Source organism: Kogia breviceps, chromosome X (genome assembly GCF_026419965.1).
Source record: "Kogia breviceps isolate mKogBre1 chromosome X, mKogBre1 haplotype 1, whole genome shotgun sequence".
In the NCBI taxonomy this organism is placed as follows: domain Eukaryota; kingdom Metazoa; phylum Chordata; class Mammalia; order Artiodactyla; family Physeteridae; genus Kogia; species Kogia breviceps.
In genome coordinates this window covers 87055375-87077217 of record NC_081330.1, presented here as the reverse complement: position 1 = coordinate 87077217, position 21843 = coordinate 87055375, and the positions used below count along the sequence as shown (strand labels likewise).

At 37.2% G+C, this 21843-nt stretch overlaps 1 protein-coding gene across 10 annotated transcripts in view; it reads left to right on the top strand.

Moving 5' to 3' along the window:
* The first annotated feature begins 1392 nt into the window (after positions 1-1392).
* RRAGB (Ras related GTP binding B) overlaps positions 1393-21843 on the top strand; it is a 57189-nt gene continuing 36738 nt past the window's right edge. For 3 of the 10 annotated variants that reach the window (XR_010838567.1, XM_059049783.2, XM_059049788.2), the window contains exons 1-5: positions 1413-2079; positions 2902-2935; positions 5865-5964; positions 10325-10408; positions 12322-12388. Coding sequence is in view for 9 of the 10 variants with exons in the window: in XM_059049783.2 (XP_058905766.1) it covers positions 1988-2079; positions 2902-2935; positions 5865-5964; positions 10325-10408; positions 12322-12388 (377 nt within the window). In the remaining variant the exon portion in view is untranslated. Of the gene's footprint in view, positions 2080-2901; positions 2936-5864; positions 5965-10324; positions 10409-12321; positions 12389-21843 lie in introns of all 10 variants that reach the window. The other 7 variants (XM_067023070.1, XM_059049785.2, XM_059049786.2 and 4 more) reach the window with 7 other exon arrangements.

The window sequence follows — 21843 nt, the reverse complement described above, 5'->3', positions numbered from 1 at the left end:
CAAGTAAGTACTAAGGATGTAATGTACAACATGATAAATATAATTAACACTGCTGTCATACTTGAAAGTTAAGAGAGTAAATTTTAAGAGTTCTCATCAAAAGAAAAAATGTTTTTTCTATTTCTTTAATTTGGTATCTATATGAGATAAAGGATATTCACTAAACTTATTGTGATAATCATTTCATGATGTATGTAAGTCAAATCATTATGCTTTACCCCTTAAAACTTATACAGTGCTGTGTGCCAATTACATCTCAATAAAACGGGAAGAAAAAAATAATAAAATGACTTCCTGGTTTGGGACTCAGGGTCTTTCACCACACAGGGAAAATTAGAATAGGAGCTGGTTTGGGGTCGGTGGTAGAGAAGAGGAAGAAGATTTAGCAAGTGATAGGGCTAAGGAATCATGGTCAGAATACAATGAATTTTTCTTGAGGCATATCAGTTGTGGTAAGAAAGGATCATATAGGAGGGTAAATGGGGACATCTGGGGGCAAGACAGCACCCCATTTTTGTCCAGTTTCCCTTTCCTTCCTTCTTTCCTTCTCTCCCTCCAGTCCTTCTTTCCTTTCGTTTCAAGGAATATGTACATGTGGTTTAAATACATAAACACATTAATATATATATCACATATATATGTGGTTTAAATATATATATCAATATATATATATATATCACAAAAGGGAATAAGATGAAAAGCAACAGTCCCCTCACTTCCTATCTCCTGCCCTTCTCCAGAAGCAACCCCTTCAAACTACTTCAGCCGTTTTTTCTTGTAGTCTCTGTATCTAAATACATTATATATATGCCTACCAGTAGTCCTTCAATCATCAAGTCTAGATTTTGTCTATTGACTTTTACTATGGTGTACGATAATTCATTTCCCTTTCAGTTTTAAAGTGGGGAGATAAATAAGTCCTAAATTTCCTGATGAATCCCTGATTCCAGCAATAATTACTTTTATTGAGCTACGTGAAAGAAACAGTCGTAATCACTTTGGATGTATTAACTCATTTAATTACAAGCTCAGTTACAAGGACAGGGCTAATAACAAAAACAGGAAAACAAAGACTTAAAAAACGGAGAAAAAAAAGACAATGCTAGGCCTTCCCCACTGAAAAACGTTAAGGGTGAATGAAATAGCAGTTACAAAAAAAAAAAAAAAAAAGGCCAGCTTTGAGGCACTAAAATTGCAACCGGCTCCTTTAATTCCCCGCAGCAGGCAGGGCGTGGCGCCAGGTGGCCTACAATGAATGCCCCTTCAAGCTGACAGAGCCCTACCAAGCCTGTGGCTTTGTAAGAGCTCCAGCCACGTGATGGCGACAGGCGGCGCTCTTTCTCGGCGCAATCTCTATGGTATTCTTCTCAGCCCACCCGCCCCTAGGGAAGCGGCAATCACGTGACAAGCTCCGGGTTTACGGCAGGTGTCCACGTGATCCTGGCCTGCAGTAGGGTGGCTGCGGTGAGGTACCTGCGCTCGTGAAGGGTGGGCGGTAAGGTCGTAGCCACCGCAACCTCCGGCGGACTCTCCCGAGTGGCGAGGCTCGGGAAAAACGAGCCGACTGAGGCATTCATCGCTTAGTGCCTACGGCACGGGTCTGTTCTTTATGCCACCTCCGCCTTCCTCGTCCCCACCTCTTTTCGGGTGAAGTCCCCTTTGGGTTTCGAGACCTTGGGGCCTGAGGCCCAAACTCGAAACGAACCTCCCACCCATCCCTCTTTCCTTCTCATCCTCCATCTCTTCCTTTGCATCACCGAATCACTTAGCCGTTGAGCTGGCCAGCTCGGCGGTGCCTTGAGGCCAAGTTCGAGGCGGTAAAGGTAACGGTGGGGAAAGCAGCCCCCCAGTGGACAAAGGTGGAGGCAAGACTAGAGCAGGCCTAAGGGCCGCAGGCAAGGAGAATAGGCGGCTGAGGGGGTGAACAGGAAAAGAAAAAGAGAGAGTACTGCGGATTTAGAAGGGACTGGAAAGGACTTGTTGCACGATGGAAGAATCTGACTCTGAGAAAAAGATGGAGAAAGAGAATCTGGGGACGAGAATGGATCCTCCCATAGGGGAACCGGAAGGATCGCTTGGGTGGGTGAAGGGTATTAAGTCAAACCTGGAAGGGAGGGGGCAGGGGGGACGTTCTAACTGAAGAGAGTATTGTGAATTAGAATACCCCACCTATGATAAATTCTTTCGATTTACCAGTAAGGTTGCTTTTGGTGATTGGATAAACTAGCAAGAGGTCTGGTTGCTAACTGGGGAGAAACAATCCTTAGGACAGGCCTGATATCACTCCGGGGAGGGGGCAGTGTTCTAATTGAGGAGGCAGTTCTGAATTGCTTTGAATTGTCAATAAAGGAGATTTTACATCATCATGTTGATGATAAGACTAGGAAGAGGGTTGGCTTTTCCTGGGCAGAGATCAGTGGCTTGAGAGTGCTTTCTGTGCCAGTTTATACCTGAATTTGAGAATTTATATACTTTGTGCCTGTGATGAGTGAACTACGACTTGGAAGGACAGCTGAAGGACTTAAGATTTTTAGAAATATGCTGACTTTGAAAAACAGGATATTCAAATATGACAATATTGCTTGATTTATTAAAGCATTTGTAAATATTGCTTTGATAAATTTTTTAAGGTGATAAAAAATTGAATCTTGAATTTTAATGGCTCATTTATATTCCTAAATAAATCTTCCTAGGAGCTATTTACTGAGCACATAATTAGGGGAGAGGGAGCATAAACCCATTTTTAGAATTTAGGAAAATGAGGGCCTCTACCTAACTGAGGTCCCACACACAGCTGTACTCAGCTGTTGTGCTACATGTGCTCTTTTGCACCTCTTCATTAATTCCAATTTCTAAGGCAACTGGATCATGGAAACTCTGTTTTTTGGTTTATATCTGCAGGTGGGTGCTACCAAATACAGCCATGAAGAAAAAGGTAAGACGTGTTAGGTACATCAAAAACATGAAGGTAAAGGTAAGAAGTTACTGTTCAGGAAGCATATTTGTGGTCATATCTGTCATCTTTCCTTGACTGTTGTAGGAACCTTCTACATGCTCTCCCTGACTCTTGTCCCCTTCTTTGCTATCAGATTTAATTTTTCTAATATAGAAATCTAAGTAAGTCATTCACATACTTAAGAACTTTTTGTAATTTCCTGAAGTCCATAGAATACAATCCAAAAGATTTCATCTCATAGAATGCCCTTTAAAAATCTATTCCTGACTAAACCATCAGCCATACCTTTGCACCCTATCATAGCCATGCAGAATCTGTTTTTCTCCAAGTTTAAAAATTAATTTGCATTTTGTGCCAGCCATACACACACACTACACAGGCCCCTGCCTGCACATTTATGTTGAACCCAACTCAAATGTTATCACTATTAGGTTTCATGTGAGTTCTCCAAATGGAATTGAACTCTCCTTCCCTTGTGCTCTTATGGTACTGTGCCCCACCTTGGGGTTTAAGAAGAATCGATAAGGGCACAGTTCTAGAGTAAGTTTCTGAATCTTTTGGGCTTTCAGTTTCTCCATTTATAAAATGGTGATAATAAGGTTACCTGTCTCATAGAATTATTATGAAGTTTTTAAACAAGCAAATGCAGGCAGAGCACTTAGATGAGTACTTAATACAGTTAGCCTTGATAAGTCTTTTATAAGCTATTAAAGTAAGATTTCTTAAACAACAAAAGCTCATAAAAAAGAATGAAATATTGCCATTTGCAGCAATATGGATGGACCTAGAGAATATTATGCTTAGTCAAATAAGTCAGAGAAAGACAAATGCTATATGATGTCACTTATATATGGAATCTAAAAAATAATTCAGATGAATCTGTATACACAATAGAAACAGACTCACAGACATAGAAAACAAACTAGTGGTTACAAAGGGGAGAGAGACAAATTAGAGATATGAGAGTAACAGACACAAACTACTATACACAAAATACATAAGCAACAAAGATTTACTGTATAACACAGGGAATTATACCCAATATCTTGTAATAATCTATAATGGAATATAATCTGCAAAAAATGAATCACTGTGCTGTACACCTGAAACTAACACAATATTGTAAATCAACTATACTTCAATTAACAAAAAAAAGAAATACAGTGTATTTAGCCTTAACTTTATCTAGTAAGTCAGTTATATAACTTCAGTTTGCTAAGGAAATGTTCTTGATGAGCCGGTCTAAAGTTGCTATCAACAAGGATGCCTAAAAATATCAGAAATTTGTAAATGATAAAGAATAAAAGCAAAACGTTTTTCTAACAACTTTAGACTATCTCCTCAGTAACGTTTCCTTAGTGAGATAAAGTTATATAGCTAAATAGATTAAGCCTGAGTGCAGTACCCTTTTATTAATACTCCATATATTTGTAACTAGAAATTTTTATAAAATATCTTGGAATTGAAGATAGAACATGTATCTTCTCATTTGAAAATCAAGGTAATTGGAATTATATTTCATAAATTTTGAGTTAGAAAAGACTCTTAAAAGTTACCTCACCCAATTTCCCCCCTAGTGCAAGAATCTACAGCATCTTCTTTTTTTTTTTTTTTTTGCGGTATGTGGGCCTCTCACTGTTGTGACCTCTCCCGTTGCGGAGCACAGGCTCCAGATGCGCAGGCTCAGCGGCCATGGCTTATGGGCCCAGCCGCTCCATGGCACGTGGGATCTTCCTGGACGGGGGCACGAACCCGTGTCCCCTGCATTGGCAGGCAGACTCTCAACCACTGCGCCACCAAGGAAGCCCTACAGCATCTTTGATAGATGTTTTTCTGTCTTTGTTAAATGCTGTCATTGACAAGAAGGTGTTTACCTAAACCCTTTCCATTGTTAAAAAATTGCTTGTTTTATATCTTTGTTTTCATAGCTTGTGCATTCTTTTGGTGAACATATTTTGAGCATCTGTTATATGTTAGGCACTGAAGAGTCAAAGGGGATTTTCCCTGCCATTCAGGTGCTCAGAGTCTCGTGAGAGACCAAAAAAAATTGGATAACTGCAATGCATTATGGTCTTAGCAGTGTCATAAGAGTGTCATGGGAGGCCAGAGGTGAAATACATCTAAGCCAGCCTAGGGCATTGGGATCAGAGAAGTTCTTGAGATGATTAGTGAACCAAGACTTGAAGGGCAAGTGGAGCTTAGCTGAAGGAAGAAAAGGGAGTGGAAAGTTACTGGCAGAGAGTTCAGCATGAAAAAAAGACCTGGAGCAATCAAAGGGACTACAAGCATTTCAGTTCAGTATGGCTGGACTGGACAAGTTCCAGGCTAGGAGGGTCAGAAGATGAGGGCAGAGGAGTAGATAAGCCAGATCAAAGAGGGTCTTATATGTAGTTTAAAGACTAGATCCTGTAGGCGATGGGACACTCTTGAAAAGAAAAGAGTAATTAATGGAACAAAATCATAAAGGTAAGTAAAAGGGATGAAATTAAGGGCAGAGGTGGTAAGGTTAATCCTGAGGAGGAGAAAACTTTCAGTTATACTGAAATATGCTGCCAGATAGTTCAGTGCATAAAACATTACATTATGAGAGTTCCTCTCAAGTTGATATTTTGCTAACATAGTACTAAATGCATGATAGTATATATTAATAGCATAATAAATTCACTGTGATTCTATCACCAAGAGAATGTGTGACTCATGACAGGTAAGTGGCTGGCCTCTGGAATTCTCGGTACCTGTGTATTCACCACTGGTCAGAGAACTAGTCAGTTACAAGTATCCACTCTAGGTTATTAGTACTGTCACTTCAGTGAGACATCAAGTTCAAGAGAGAAATAGATTTCCTTTAGACTTGATTTGCTCTTGATCGCTGACCTCTTTCCTTTCTTTTTTCCCATTTTGTCCTTAGGTGCTGTTGATGGGTAAAAGTGGGTCTGGTAAGACCAGCATGAGGTCTATTATCTTTGCAAATTATATTGCAAGAGACACACGTCGCCTTGGTGCAACAAGTAAGATGTTTTATCTTATTGTAAAGTCAGGTGATCTTAATAATTCGCATAACACACTTGGTTGCAGTAACTTGGGGATGCAGAGATTGACAGATTTGTTTTTGAGCATGTTTCCTTTTGTTTCATTCCTTCTCAGAAGGATGTGACCTAATTCTGGTTACTACTGCTTGCTGTCTTGGGGAGGTTCTTTTCTTTCTAGGTTGCTTACCAAATGGGGTAACCTTGTCCAACTTCGTTTTTATCCTGCTCTTTCTCAACAAGCATAGGGGTCCTTTTGTTTGTTCATTTTTTAGGAGGGGGAGGGTGTTTGTTTTTAACAGATATTATATAAACAGAAATTAATTTATAGGCATTAACAAGCATAACATTAAAATCTAAGATTTTATAAAGCAGTAGTCCTAGTCTTCATTAAAAGGTAAATTGTTGGGTTTGGGAGGCTGTCAGAGGGAGGTTACCCAGATCTGTACTCTGCTACTTCTTTTCCTGGATACATATAGATGTTTTCTTTGGAGTTATAGCTTTGACTTGAGAAATGTTTCCTTACCCTTTATGGTTTGAATGTTAAATCTGTTTTCTTAGTATAGGCTAGCTGGGCTGCCATGGCTGCCAGTTCAGTGGATCTATGCTCCTGGGAGACCCTTTCTGTCTTTAGGCTATAATGCCTTTTCATTTTGTAGCACCTAAGGACTTCTGGATTCTTCCTTGGTCCTTGGCCTCTAGGTGACGAAACCATTGCTCTACCTGGCTTTCAAATTTTCCTGATCTGGGTTGCTAGCGTCTTGGACACTTTTAGGGACAAGCCACCCACTACTTCATAAGGTATCTCTGGTTTCAAGAACAAACATTTTTAAAACACCCTATGTTCCAGAACCTAGGATACAAAAGAGAAGGAAACCTCATTTCTGTTCTTAACATGCTTGGAGTGTAGAATAGACTCTCATAATTAGGGAAGCTTTAATGATTAGAAAGTTATTTCTTAGAGCCCTGAATCTATTTCCATTTATTTCTGTTAGCTGGTATCCTTTCTGTTCTCCTGAGCCTCTGCAAATATTTTAGTATGATTAATGTCTCAATCTATCCTAGCCATTCCTTGCCTCCCAAATCTTATCTTCCTTAAGTTAAATATCTCCAGTTCCTTCATCTATTCCTCGTTTGACATCATTTTGAAGCATTTTTAAGGAGTTGTTAGAATATGTCTATTTTTTTTAGTGATGAGAGTTAAATGAAGATGTGGTCTAGTCAGAGCAGAGTAGGACTGTTACATCTCTTGTTCTGTGGGCATCACACTACTGTTAGCACAGTCTAGCCCCTACTCTCCTGTGGAGCAGCCTTCATCATACTGAGTCATACTAAAAAAAAGAAAATTCATTTTCACATATATTTTTATTAAAACAACATATCCTCCTTCTGATTCTTGTGAAGTTAATATTTTGAACCTAAGAATAAATGCTTATCTCTATTAAATTATTCAGTTTTGATTGTTTTAGCCCATGAAAGGTTAACTTAAATCCAGAACAAGTTACTATTTCACTGGACCTCAGTTTCCTTATCCATAGAAAAGGGGTTGGATCCTATTTTCATTTCAGCTACTTATTCTCTCATCTGATATGTTAGCTATCCTTCCTAGCTTTGTGTAGTTTGTACACTTGATAAGCATCTCATCTAGTTTTCATCTAAGTTATTTATCAAAAATTTTGGTCAGGACAGGGTCCTATGGCCTGTTGTGCCTCAAGAGACTTCCTTCTAGAAAGTACCTGTCCAAACTTCTCCCTGTTTTGATTTGCTATATTTTATTTTTTTCTATTTTTCGGAGTTTAATATCTAGACTTAATAATCACATGGTTTCAGTAGATCAGAGGAAGCTAATGTTTATTGTATGGTGTTTTATTTACTTTAGTTCTCATATTAACTTCATTTTAATAGGTGAAGAAAGTATGACTTAGAAGTTAAGGTCACGCAACTCATAAGTGTTAGAGCTAGAATGTCAATCTATGCTCCTGCTTTATTCATTGTTCTACAGCCACAATTCCTGGCAGACTTCTTTCTGTTTATGTTTTAAATTCTGCACATTTCATTGATGTACTTTTTTCTAGTCCAATAATATTTTTGTTTTTAGCTAATCAGCAGAGTTGATTGACTACCTAAGTCTGGTGAATAGTCTTAAAACCAAAATTTCAGAGCTAGTCAAGCCATTTAATAGTTTTGAATATTCTAGCAGATTCATTAAAAAGTTATGAAAAGAATGTTGCAAATTATATGAACCCTGTACGTGAAGCAGGCCATTTATTTTAACAAGTGTTTTGCTGGAGCTTCCTGTGGATGGGACAGGGCTCTTGACCTTAAGAATATCTCAAGTGGGACCTTTATCAATAATACTTTGTTAGTAAGTACTGTATTTCTTAAAGGTGATAAAAGTATACTTCAAAATATTATGTTGGCCTGATGCTTTAGTGTATTACTAGCTAGTTTGTCATTGCTGAAGAAAGGTCTTGGTTCTACTTGCTAAACTTATAGACTAATTAAAAATACATATAGTGTATTGATTTTTACTTACTATTCCTTTTTGTGAAGTTGCTGATTTTCTTTAAAAATAGTGAAAAAGTACTTATTATAAAATATTAATATCACCTTGAATGTTTTAGTGTTTCTCTAGTTTGTCATTGCTGGAAAAAAGTCCAGGTTCATTTTGTTAAACTTAGAGTGTACTGTGTTTTGACATTTGAAGTAAGGATACAGAATGGTGGTATTCATTTATCAGGGGGCTGTTAAAATGTGTTTGTTGGAATAATAAACTTGTCAATAAAAATGTGATTATGAAGTATTTTAGTCTCAAACACTGTTGACGGCTCCAAGATTTCCTGCCTTCTCAAAATTCTCTGATCCCTTGGCTTTTATTTAATGCTTTATTACCCTGGTTTTATTCCTTTATCTTTAACCATCGCTTCCTTTTAAAAAAATGAATATTTTCTTCTTTCTGCCCCATAAGTGTATGTGATTTCCCAAAGCTCTGTTCTTGGTTCTTTTCAGTTGCTGTTATGATAGCAGGATAGGAAGATTAGGAGAGCCAGAGGGCCCTATAGGAGACCTGAGACTAAAGACAGAGGCAGAAAGTGGGGGTTAGATCATAAAATGCCCCATAAGCCAAGTCAGGTAGTTTAAACTGAGGGTAGAGGGCAACCCTTAGAGAGTTTCAAACAGAAAAGTAATATAATCAGATTTCAGTATTTTTAATTTTCAATTTTAATTAGAAAAGTAATACTTGTGAAAGATTCAAGCACTGCAGAAGTGTAGAAAGTCTACTCTGTCCCTCATTCTCAGGCCTACTTCCTAGGGACAACCACCATGAGTAATTTGAGGTTATCCTTTTGGCCTTATGTTTTCTCGGTATATACAGTCATACATAGACAGAGACATTTTTTTTTTCTTTTTAAAGAAGAATGAAATAAAATCTGCACTGTGGAGAGATCATTATACCTGTAATATAGAGGATAGATTGGAGGGAGGCAAGGGAAGAAACAGATTGACAGATTAGGGAACTGTTTTTAGTAGACCAGGTAAGAGATGATAGGGGCTTAACTTGGGTTAGGGTGGTAATAGTGGGTATGGTGAAAAGTAAATGGATTTGGGATATTTAAAAGGTAGAGTCAATATGACTTGCTGGTAGGTTTGGGGGGAATGATGGGGGAAAGAGTGGACTCAAGGATGAAACTTAGTGTTTGGCTTAGGCAACTGGCTAAATTTACTGAGTTAAGGAGGACTGAAAGAGGAATAGATTTTGTGGGAAAAATGGGCAGATGATGAGTTATATTTGGTTACATTGAGTTTGGTATACTTGTGGTTTATGCAAGTAAAGATGTCCAGTATATGATTCAGAAAGGGAGGAGAGAAATCTGTATTTTAGATACATGTTTATGGATTATCAGTTTCCAAATGGTAAATAAGATTATATGAATTGATTAGCTTGCCTGGGGGAAAGAATACATAGAGAGAAGAGTAGGTGGCCAAAGATAGAATCCTGAAGAACTCCAGCATTTAAGGGACAGAAAGAAGAATAGGAGCCTGTGAAAGAGGACCTGCCAGAGAGGTTATAGGTATGCTCTCAGAGGCCAGGAGAAGAGAATTTTTTGAGAAGAGAGTAGTCAACAGTGTCATGCTGCAGAAAGTAAGACAAGGACTAAAAAGTCCATTGGATTTTGTAATGGGGCCATTGGTCACTTGATGAGAACAATTTCTATGATATGGGAGTAGAAACCAGACTTCTATCCCATGTGCTCCATATCTAAACAGTCGCTGAATCCTGTCACTTCTTTTATTATTGTCTTTCCCTTTCTCAGTAGCACTTCTTTCCATTTTTTTTTAGTACTAGACCGTTTACATAGTCTTCAAATTAATAGCAGTTTGAGCACCTACTCTCTCGTAGACTCTGTTGGAAATACAAAGACATGTAAGATATGATTCCTTTTCCAAGGAGGGGGAAGTAAAGGGGAGAAGGGAAGTAGTTTGAGCACCTACTACGTGCCAGGCACTTGATGTTTGATAACTCCTGTAATCCTCACAGTAATGTGAGGTCAATAGTATGCCTCCCACCTTTTTTTTAACAGAAGAGGAAACTAATACTCAGAGGTTAAGTGACTTACCCAAGGTCACACAGAGAGGTAGAGCTGGTATTTGAACTAAGAACTGTTTGACTCCAATGCCCATGTTTTTTTTAAGTAATGCTTTGCTACTTGTGATCTAGTTTATGAGAAGATAAAATTGCACAAAAGTTAGATAGCAGTCAATTTAAGCAACAGCTTCAAGGTAGTCATAGAAGAAGCACCACTGTGTGATGTTTAACTGTTACATAAATTGTAAAGATGATAATTGCTAGACTTTGAGAAATTTCCAGGATAAGAATTTTCATTATTATTCCTTGTGATTTTTAGTGCCTGGCAGAGAGTAGATGCTTAATAAATGTTTAAATGAATTCAGAGGGAGTGATGATGGTAAGTGGGGGTGGCCAGGTAGGGCTCTTAGAGGAGGTGGGATTTAAGCTGGTTCGTAGAAGATGAATCTAACTTTGGAAGAAAGGTGGGGAGGACTTTCTAGGCAGATGGACAGAGTAGGCAAAGTAAAGGGTGGGGAGGGAAGTGTAAGGCAGAGGTCGCAAACAGGCAGCCTGTATGCTGGATAAGGCCTGTAGATGTGTTTTGTTTGGCCTGTGTAATGTTTTAGAAAAATTGGAATTAGTTATCCATATGTAAAAGTTTCCAAAGAAAATCTGGATTTCCTACTACTACTGAAAAATTTAAAGATCTGGTAATCCTGAGCCCACGTTCCTGCATGGCAAATGAGCTAGAGCTGTGTAACTGCTACCCACTTCATCGTCCCCTTGGGTGGATATTTACTCTCCATACATGATCAACTTCACTCTTGTACGTTTACCGGCCTGGCTCCTATTAGCAAGTTTGCGACCCCTGATGTAAGGTATGTTGGAGGTTGGGGTGGTAGAGGGGTTTAAGAGGACTATGAATAAACCAAATTGGACTGGAGCAAAAGGCTTCATTAATGTGAATCATTGGGGAACATAAAGGTAGATTGGACGCCAAATTGTGAAGGACCTTGAATGCCCCCCATGTAGGTATGGAGGAACCATTGAAAGTTTATTGAATGGGGAGTGACATGTTCAAAGTAGTGTTAAGAAGATGAATCTGGCAGTAGCCTATAGGATGAAGTAAAGTGAGTAAGGCTTCCTGGTGGGAGGTAATTATGGAGCTACTGTAGTTGTATAGGCTTGAGAAGGTAAGGGCCTTCCTTAATGTTAGTAGCAGGGTGTAAAACAAAGAGTGGAATTGAGAGAGATTACAAAAGAATAGCAATGAATTGAATGTGGACAGAGGAGTCAAAAATGACCCCCTCAAAATGGGAAAATGGTAGGGTCATTAACCAAAATAAGGAAATCAATAGAGGGAGTGAGTTTGGTTATGTTTTATGTTTGTTTTGTATTTGTTTTTTGTTGTCTTTTTTAAATTTTTTAATTTTTTTGTGAAGGGTGTTTATGGGTCAGAAAAGAGCTATTAAATGGTGTATGTCTCTGTCTTACATGTTGAAATTTTAACAGTATTATAATTGGAGATTGTTTCTGCTCTAAGCACTAAAACAACTAAAAAGTAAAACGACTTATGTGAGAGCCAGTTCTGTAGCTCAGGGTAGTTTAGGTGCCCACCTTGCCACTAAACCACACTACTAAGCTGAAAATCACCTTCTTGTTGTAGCTTTGAGCATTTCACTCCACTTTGGTCCTTCTAAATTCCATGGGTTATTTTGAATTTCGTCTCGCATGCTACAATTACTAGATTTGTCATGTTTGTCTTCCAGTTGATGTAGAACATTCTCATGTTCGATTTCTGGGAAACCTGGTATTGAACCTGTGGGACTGTGGTGGGTAAGTACCATCTCCTTAATCTTCATGAGGCCAATGTCAATAATCATGACATCTAGTATAATCAGCACAGAGAATACATTAAAGAAATGATCATTTGTAATAGCTACATTAGATAGAAATTACTTCAGAATTGGCACTTGATTAAATAAAGATCTCTGACTTTCATGTCATTGTGAAAATGCCCTCTGCATGTAACATGTTTAAGCAGCACTCACACAAGTTGTATCTAGGTATCTGTAGTATGAGATCAAACATTCTTCTCTTTTTCTGGTGAAGAAATTAGGTTTCTGTCTCAGGTGGCCCAACACCAGTCCTGAGCTCTTAGCCATCATACAATACTGCCTCATTCTTTGTTATTTCAATAATTATCTCCAGGCAGTCTAAGCACTGTTGATTGGACCTCAGTTCTCCAGCTTAGTTTCCCACTGTTGGAGGAATAGGAGACAGTTTTTCCTCTCACGTCAAAGACACTTCCAGAATATCCTATCATAAATACACATTCACTGTGCATATGGTGCTCCCTTGTATCTCTGTACTGAAGCAGCAACATGTAGTGCACAGTGGTTAGGAGCCTAAGCTATGGAGTTAGATTGGGGTTTGTATCTCAGCTTTGTTAGCTGTGTTATGTTGTATAGATAATTTAAACTCTCTGAGCTACAGTTTCTTCATCAGTACGATAGAAATAATGATAGTACCAACTCGTATGGTTGTTTTGATGATTAAGATTATATATATGTATATATATATGTGTGTGTATATATATATCAAGAGTACCTACAAAATAAATAAATGTTATAATTAGCTCAGTGTCTCCCAGCTCCTAGTATAGAGCCAGCCATGGAGTAGGTGCTCAATGAATATTTGTTGAAAGAATAACAAATAAGAAAATGACTTCCTTATTGCTAGCAGATGGATAACACTCTAATAGCTTTGTCCATGTAAATCCTTCTGCAGTATCATTGCTTCCAACTCTGTAATGTGTGTCAAGAGATTAGTTCAAGTCCTTTGTTTTTAGGCACTAACATGTTATTGTCATTTTTACAGATAAGGCACGTGTAAGACTAGAAACTAGGTTCATGATTTTTTTTAAAGGAACTGCTGTTTATTGAAAGCATGCTATATGCCAGGTTTCATGATAGATTCTTTCCTGTAGGAAAGAAAATCTATAGATTTTCAGGATAGCCTCCAGAAATGTAGAAAATTAAATTCACCAGAAACCCCCACCCCAGTTCACTGATTATTCTGGTTTTCTAGAAATCTATTCAACATTCATTCAGCAAACATCTATTGATCACCTACCAGGTACCACACAGTGAGCAAAGCATTGAAAGTTACACCATAGTAGATTAACATACACAGTATTTGGTGGCTATGACAAAAACCTTCAAAGTAAATATAATCTTTTTCCTTTCCTTTATTTATTTGTTTTATTTTTGTCTATTTTTTAAGTTTTAATTTTTGTTGAGGTAACATTGGTTTATAACATGTTTCATGTGTACAACATTATATTTCTACTTCGGTATACCCTACAGCGTGCTCACAACCAAAATTTAGTTTCTATCCATCATCAGCATACAGTTGACCCCCTTTACCCTTTCTGCCCTCCCCGCTGCCCCTTTCCCTCTGGTAACCACTACTCTGTTCTCTGTATCTATGGGTTTGTTTTTGTTTTCTTTAGTTTGTTTATTTTATTTATTGTTTGTTTGTTTTTTATATGATGAGTGAGATAATATGGTATTTATCTTTGTCCATCTGACTTATTTCACTTAGCATAATACCCTCAAGATCCATCCATGTTGTTGCAAATGGCAAGTTTTCATGTTTTTTATGGCTGAGTAATAATACATTGTATATAGATACCACATCTTTTTTTTGTCCCTAGTATTTCTTTAGAGCAGTTTTGGATTCACAGCAAAATTGGAACAAAAAGTATAGATATTTCCCATTACCCCATCTCCACACGTGCATAGCCTCCCCCATTATTAACATTCCCCATCAGGGTGATACATTTGTTACAAGTGATGAACCTACATTGACACATCATTATCATCACCTAAAGTCCATAGTTTACATTAGGGTTCATTCTTGGTATTGCATAATATGTGTTTTTGGACAAATATATAATGACATGAATCTACCATCATAGTATCATACAGAGTAGTTTCACTGCCCTAAAAATCATATGTGCTCTGCCTATGCATCCCTCCCTCCACCCTAACTCCTGGCAACCATTAATCTTCTTACCATCTCCATACTTTTAACTTTTTCAGAATGTCATAAAGTTGGAATCACACAGTGTGTAGCCTTTTCATATTGGCTTCTTATTTTTTCCTTTTTTTTCTTTTTGGCTGCAACACGCAACATGTGGGATCTTAGCTTTCTGACCAGGGATTGAACCCGTGTCCCCTGCATTGGAAGCATGGAGTCTTAACCACTGGACCACCAGGGAAATACCCATATTGGCTTCTTTCACTTACTATTGTACATTGTTTTTAACATCTTTATTGGAGTATAATTGCTTTACAATGATGTGTCAGTTTCTGCTTTATAACACAGTGAATCAGTTATACATATACATATATCCCCATATCTCTTCCCGCTTGAGTACCTCCCTCCCACCCTCCCCATCCTACCACTCTAGGTGGTCACAAAGACCGAGCTGATCTCTCTGTGCTATGCGGCTGCTTCCCACTAGCTATCTGTTTTACATTTGGTAATGTATATATGTCCATGCCACTCTTTCACTTTGTCCCAGCTTACCCTTTCCCCTCCCCATATCCTAAAGTCCATTCTCTAGTAGGTCTGCATCTTTATTCCCATCTTGCCCCTAGGTTCTTCATGACCATTTTTTTCTTCAATTCCATGTATATGTGTTAGCATACAGTAACTGTTTTTCTCTTTCTGACTTCACTCTGTATGACAGAATCTAGGTCCATCCACCTCACTACAAATAACTCAGTTTCGTTTCTTTTTATGGCTGAGTAATATTCCATTGTATATATGTGCCACATCTTCTTTATCCATTCATCCGTCGATGGACACTTAGGTTGCTTCCATGTCCTGGCTACTGTAAATAGAGCTGCAGTGAACATTTTGTTACATGACTCTTTTTGAATTATGGTTTTCTCCAGGTATATACCCAGTAGTGGGATTGCTGGGTCATATGGTAGTTCTGTTTTTAGTTTTTTAAGTAACCTGCACATTGTTCTCCATACTGGCTCTACCAATTTACATTCCCACCAACAGTGCAAGAGTGTTCCCTTTTCTCCACACGCTCTCCAGCATTTATTGTTTATAGACTTTTTGATGATAGCCATTCTGACCGGTGTGAGATGATATCTCATTGTAGTTTTGATTTGCATTTTTCTAATGATTAATGATGCTGAGCATTCCTTCATGAGTTTGTTGGCAATCTGTATATCATCTTTGGAGAAATGCCTATTTATGTCTTCTGTCAATTTTTGGATTGGGTTGTTTCATTTTTGATATTGAGGTGTATGAGCTGCTTGCAAATTTTGGAGATTAATCCTTTGTCAGTTGCTTCATTGCAAATATTTTCTCACATTCTGAGGGTTGTCCTTTCATATTGTTAATGGTTTCCTTTGCTGTTCAAAATCTTTTAAGTTTCATTAGGTCCCATTTGTTTATTTTTGTTTTTATTTCCATTTCTCTAGGTGGTGGGTCAAAAGCATCTTGATGTGATTTATATCATAGATTGTTCTGCCTGTGTTTTCCTCTAAGAGTTTGATAGTGTCGGGCCTTATATTTAGGTCTTTAATCCATTTTGAGTTTATTTTTGTGTATGGTGTTAGGGAGTGTTCTAATTTCATTATTTTACATGTAGTTGTCCAGTTTTCCCAGCACCACTTATTGAAGAGGCTGTCTTTTCTCCACTGTGTATCCTTGCCTCCTTTATCAAAGATAAGGTGACCATATGTGCATGAGTTTATCTCTGGACTTTCTATCCTGTTGCATTGATTTATATTTCTGTTTTTGTGCCAGTACCATACTGTTTTGATTACTGTAGCTCTGTAGTATAGTCTGAATTCCAGGAACCTGATTCCTCCAGCTCAGTTTTTCTTTCCCAAGATTGCTTTGGCTATTCGGGGTCTTTTGTGTTTCCATATAAATTGCAAATTTCTTTGTTGTATTTCTGTGACAGATGTCACTAGTAGCTTGATAGGGATTGCATGGAATCTGTAGATTGCTTTGGGTAGTAGAGTCATTTTCGCAATGTTGATTCTTCCAATCCAAGAATGTAGTATATCTCTCCATCTATTTGTATCATCTTTAATTTCTTTCATCAGTGTCTTATAATTTTCTTCATACAGGTCTTTTGTCTCCTTAGGTAGGTTTATTCCTAGATATTTTATGCTTTTTGTTGCAATGTTAAGTGGCAGTGTTTTCTTAACTTCACTCTGAGTTTTTTCTTCATTAGTGTATAGGAATGCCAGAGATTTCTGTACCTTAATGTTGTATCCTGCTACTTTACCAAAATCATTGATTAGCTCCAGTAGTTTTCTGGTAGCATCTTTAGGATTCTCTATGTATAGTTTCATGCCATCTGCAAACAGTGACAGTTTTACTTCTTCTTTTCCAATTTGGATTCCTTTTTTTCCTTTTTCTTCTCTGATTGCTGTGGCTAAAACTTCCAAAACTATGTTGAATAAGAGTGTTGAGAGTGGGCAACCTTGTCTTGTTTCTGATCTTAGTGGAAATGGTTTCAGTTTTTCACCATTGAGGATGATGTTGGCTGTGGGTTTGTCCTATATGGCCTTTATTATGTTGAGGAAAGTTCCCTCTATGCCTACTTTCTGAAGGGTTTTTATCATAAATGGATGTTGAATTTTGTTGAAAGCTTTCTCTGCCTCTATTGAGATGATCATATGGTTTTTCTCCTTCAATTTGTTAATATGGTGTATCACATTTATTGATTTGCATATATTGAAGAATCCTTGCATTCCTGGGATAAACCCCATTTGATCATGGTGTATGATCCTTTGAATGTGCTATTGGATTCTGTTTGCCAGTGTTTTGTTGAAGATTTTTGCATCTATGTTCATAAGTGATATTGGCCTGTAGTTTTCCTTTTTTGTGAGATTTTTGTCAGGTTTTGATATCAATGTGATGGTGGCCTTGTAGAATGAATTTGGGAGTGTTCCTCCCTCTACTGTATTTTTGAAGAGTTTTAGAAGGATAGGTTTTAGCTCTTTTCTAAATGTTTCATAGAATTCCCCTGTAAAGCCATCTGTTCCTGGGCCTTTGTTTGTTGGAAGATTTTTAATCACACTTTCAATTTCAGTGCTTGTGATTGGTCTGTTTATATTTTCTATTTCTTCCTGGTTCAGTCTTGGAAGGTTGTGCATTTCTAAGAATTTGTCCATTTCTTCCAGGTAGTCCATTTTTTTGGCTTACAATTGCTTGCAGTAATCTCTCATGATCCTTTGTATTTCTGCAGTGTCAGTAGTTACTTCTTTTTCATTTCTAATTCTATTGATTTGAGGCTTCTCCCATTTTTCCTTGGTAAGTCTGGCTAATGCTTTATCAATTTTGTTTATCTTCTCAAAGAAACAGCTTTTAGTTTTTTTGCTCTTTGCCATCATTTCTTTCATTCCTTTTTCATCTATTTCTGAGGTGATCTTTATGATTTCTTTCCTTCTTCTAAGTTTGAGGTTTTTTGTTATTATTTCTCTAATTGCTTTAAGTGTAATATTAGGTTGTTTATTTGAGATGTTTCCTGTTTCTTAGGGTAGGATTGTATTGCTATAAACTTACCTCTTAGAACTGCTTCTGCTGCATCCCATAGGTTTTGAATCATCGTGTTTTCATTGTCACTTGTTTCTAGGTATTGTTTGATTTCCTCTTTGATTTCTTCAGTGATCTCTTGGTTATTTAGTAGTGTATTGTTTAGTCTCCATATGTTTGTATTTTTTACAGATTTTTTTCCTATAATTGATATGTAGTCTCATAGTGTTGTGGTTGGGTACTTGATACTTGATACTATTTCAATTTTCTTAAATTTACAAGGGCTCGATTTGTGACACAAGATATGATCTATCCTGGGGAATGTTCCATGAGCACTTGAGAAGAGTGTTTATTCTGTTGTTTTTGGATGGAATGTCCTATAAATATCAATTAATTCTATCTTGTTTAATGTATCTTGTAAAGCTTGTGTTTCCTTATTGATTTTCATTTTGGATGATCTGTCCATTGGTGAAAGTTTTGTGTAAAAGTCTCCTACTGTGATTGTGTTACTGTTGATTTCCCTTTTTATAGCTTTTCATAGTTGCCTTATGTAGTGAGGTGCTCCTATGTTGGGTGCATAAATATTTACAATTGTTATATCTTCTTCTTGGATTGATCCCTTGATTGTTATGTAGTGTTGTTCTTTGACTCTTGTAATAGTCTTTGTTTTAAAGTCTTTTTTGTCTGATATGGGAATTGCTACTCCAGCTTTCTTTTGATGTCCATTTGCATGGAATATCATTTTCGATCCCTCCACTTTAAGTCTGTATGTGTCCCTATATCTGACGTGGGTCTCTTGTAGACAGCATATATATGGGTCCTGTTTTTGTATCCATTCATCCAGTCTATGACTTTAGGTTGGAGCATTTAATCCATTTACATTTAAGGTAATTATTGATATGTATTTTCCTATTCCCATTTTCTTAATTGTTTGGTGTTTGTTATTGTAGGTCTTTTTCCTTCTCTGTGTTTCCTGCCTAGAGAAGTTCGTTTAGCACTTGTTGTAAAGCTGCTTTGGTGGTGTTGAATTCTCATAGCTTTCGCTTGTCTGTAAACATTTTAATTTCTCTGTCAAATCTGAATGAGATCCTTGCTGGGTAGAGTAATCTTGGTTGTAGGTTTTTCTCCTTCATCACTTTAAATATGTCCTGCTACTCCCTTCTGGCTTGGAGAGTTTCTGATGAAAGATCAACTGTTAACCTTATGGGGATTCCTTTGTGTGCTACTTGTTGTTTTTCCCTTGCTGATTTTATGGTGTTAGGGTCTAATTTCATTCTTTTACATGTAGCTGTCCAATTTTCCTCGCACCACTTACTGGAGAGACTGTCTTTCTCCTTTGTGTATCCTTGCCTCCTTTGTCATGGATTATTTGACAGTAGTTGCGTGGGTTTATCTATGGGCTTTCTATCTTGTTCCATTTATCTATGTTTCTCTTTTGTGCCAGTACCATATTGTCTTGATTACTTGTAGCTTTGTAGTATACTCTGAAGTCAGGGACTCTGATTCTTCTGGCTTTGTTTTTCTCCCGCAAGAGTGCTTTTGCTATTTGAGGTCTTTTGTTTCTCCATCGGAATTTTAAGATTTTTTGTTCTAGTTCTAAGAAAAATGCCATTCGTAATTTGATAGGGATTGCATTGATTCTGTAGATTGCTTTGGTAGTATAGTCACTTTCACAGTATTGATTCTTACAATCCAAGAATGTGGTATACTTCTCTATCTTACGGTATCATCTTTAATTTCTTTCATCAGTGTCTTATAATTTTCTGCATACAGGTCTTTTATCTCCCTAGGTAGGTTTATTCCTAGGTATTTTATTCTTTTTGTTTCAGTGGTAAATGGGAGTGTTTTCTTAATTTCACTTTCAGACTTTTTATCATTAGTGTTTAGGAATGCCAGAGATTTTGTATCCTGCAACTTTACCAAATTCATTGATTAGCTGTAATAGTTTTCTGGTGGCATCTTTAGGATTCTCTATGTATAGTATCAGATCATCTGCAAACAGTGACAGATTTATGTCTTCTTTTCCAATTTGTATTCCTTTTCTTTTTCTTCCCTACTTGCCGTGGCTAGGACTTCCAAAACTATGTTGAATAATAGTGGTGAGACTGGACATGCTTGTCTTGTTCCTGATGTTAGAGGAAATGCTTTCAGTTTTCACCATTGAGAATGATGTTTGCTGTGCGTTTGTCGTATATGGACTTTATTATGTTGAGGTAGGTTTCCTCTATGTCCACTTTCTGGAGGGTTTTTATCATAATTGGGTGTTGAATATTGTCAAAAGCTTTTTCTGCATCTTTTGAGATGATCATATTGTTTTTATTCTTCAATTTGTTAATATGATGTATCACATTGATTGATTTGCATATATTGAAGAATCCTTGCTCCCTGGGGTAAATCCCAGTTGTTCATGGTGTATGATCCTTTTTATGTGTTGTTGGATTCTGTTTGCTAGTATTTCGTTGAGGATTTTTGCAGCTATATTCATCAGTGATATTGATCTGTAATTTTCTTTTTTTGTAGTATCTTTGTCTGGTTTTGGTATCAGGGTGATGGTGGCCTCATAGAATGATTTTGGGAGTGTTCCTTCCTCCACAATTTTTTGGAAGTGTTTGAGAAGGATGGGTGTTATCTCTTCTCTAAATGTTTGATAGAATTCACCTGTGAAGCCTTCTGGTCCTGGAGTTTTGTTTGTTTGAAGATTTTTTTTATCACAGTTTCAATTTCCTTACTTGTGATTGGTCAGTTCATATTTTCTATTTTTTCCTGGTTCAGTCTTGGAAGGTTATATCTTTTTAAGAATTTCTCCATTTCTTCCAGGTTGTCCATTTTATTTGCATAGGTTTGCTTTTAGTAGTCTAGGATGCTTTGTATTTCTGTGGCGTCTGTTGTAATTTGTCCTTTTTCATTTCTAATTTTATTGATTTGTGGCCTCTCCCTCTTTTTCTTGATACGTCTGGCTGGTTGTTTATCAATTTGTTTGTCTTCTCAAGGAACCAGCTTTTAGTTCTATTGATACTTGTTATTGTTTTCTTTGTTTCTATTTCTTTTATTTCTGCTCTGATCTTTATGATTTCTTTCCTTCTGCTAACTTTGGGTTTTGTTTGTTCTTCTTTCGCTAGTTCCTTTAGATGTAAGGTTAGATTGTTTATTAGAGATTTTTCTTGTTTTTTGAGGTAGGCTTGTATAGCTATAAACTTCCCTCTTAGAACTGCATTTGCTACATCCCATAGGTTTTGGATCATCGTGTTTTCATTGTCATTTGTCTCTAGGTATTTTTTGATTGCTCCTTTGATGTCTTCAGTGATATCTTGGTTATTTAGTAACGTATTGTTTAGCCTCCATGTGTTTGTGAATTTTACCTTTTTTCCACCTTTAATTCGTTTCTAATCTCATAACGTTGTGGTCAGAAAAGATGCTTGATATGATTTCAGTTTTATTAAATTTACTGTGGCTTGATTTGTAACCCAAAATATGATCTGTCTTGGAGAATGTTCCTTGCGCCCTTGAGAAAAAATTGTAATCTGATGCTTCTGGATGGAATGTCCTATATATATAACTTAAGTCTCTCTGGTCTATTGTGTCATTTAAAGGTTCTGGTTCGGTATTTATTTTCATTTTGGATGATCTGTCCATTGGTATAAGTGAGGTGTTAAAGTCCCTCACTATTATTGTGTTACTGTCGATTTTCTCTTTTATAGCTGTTAGCAGTT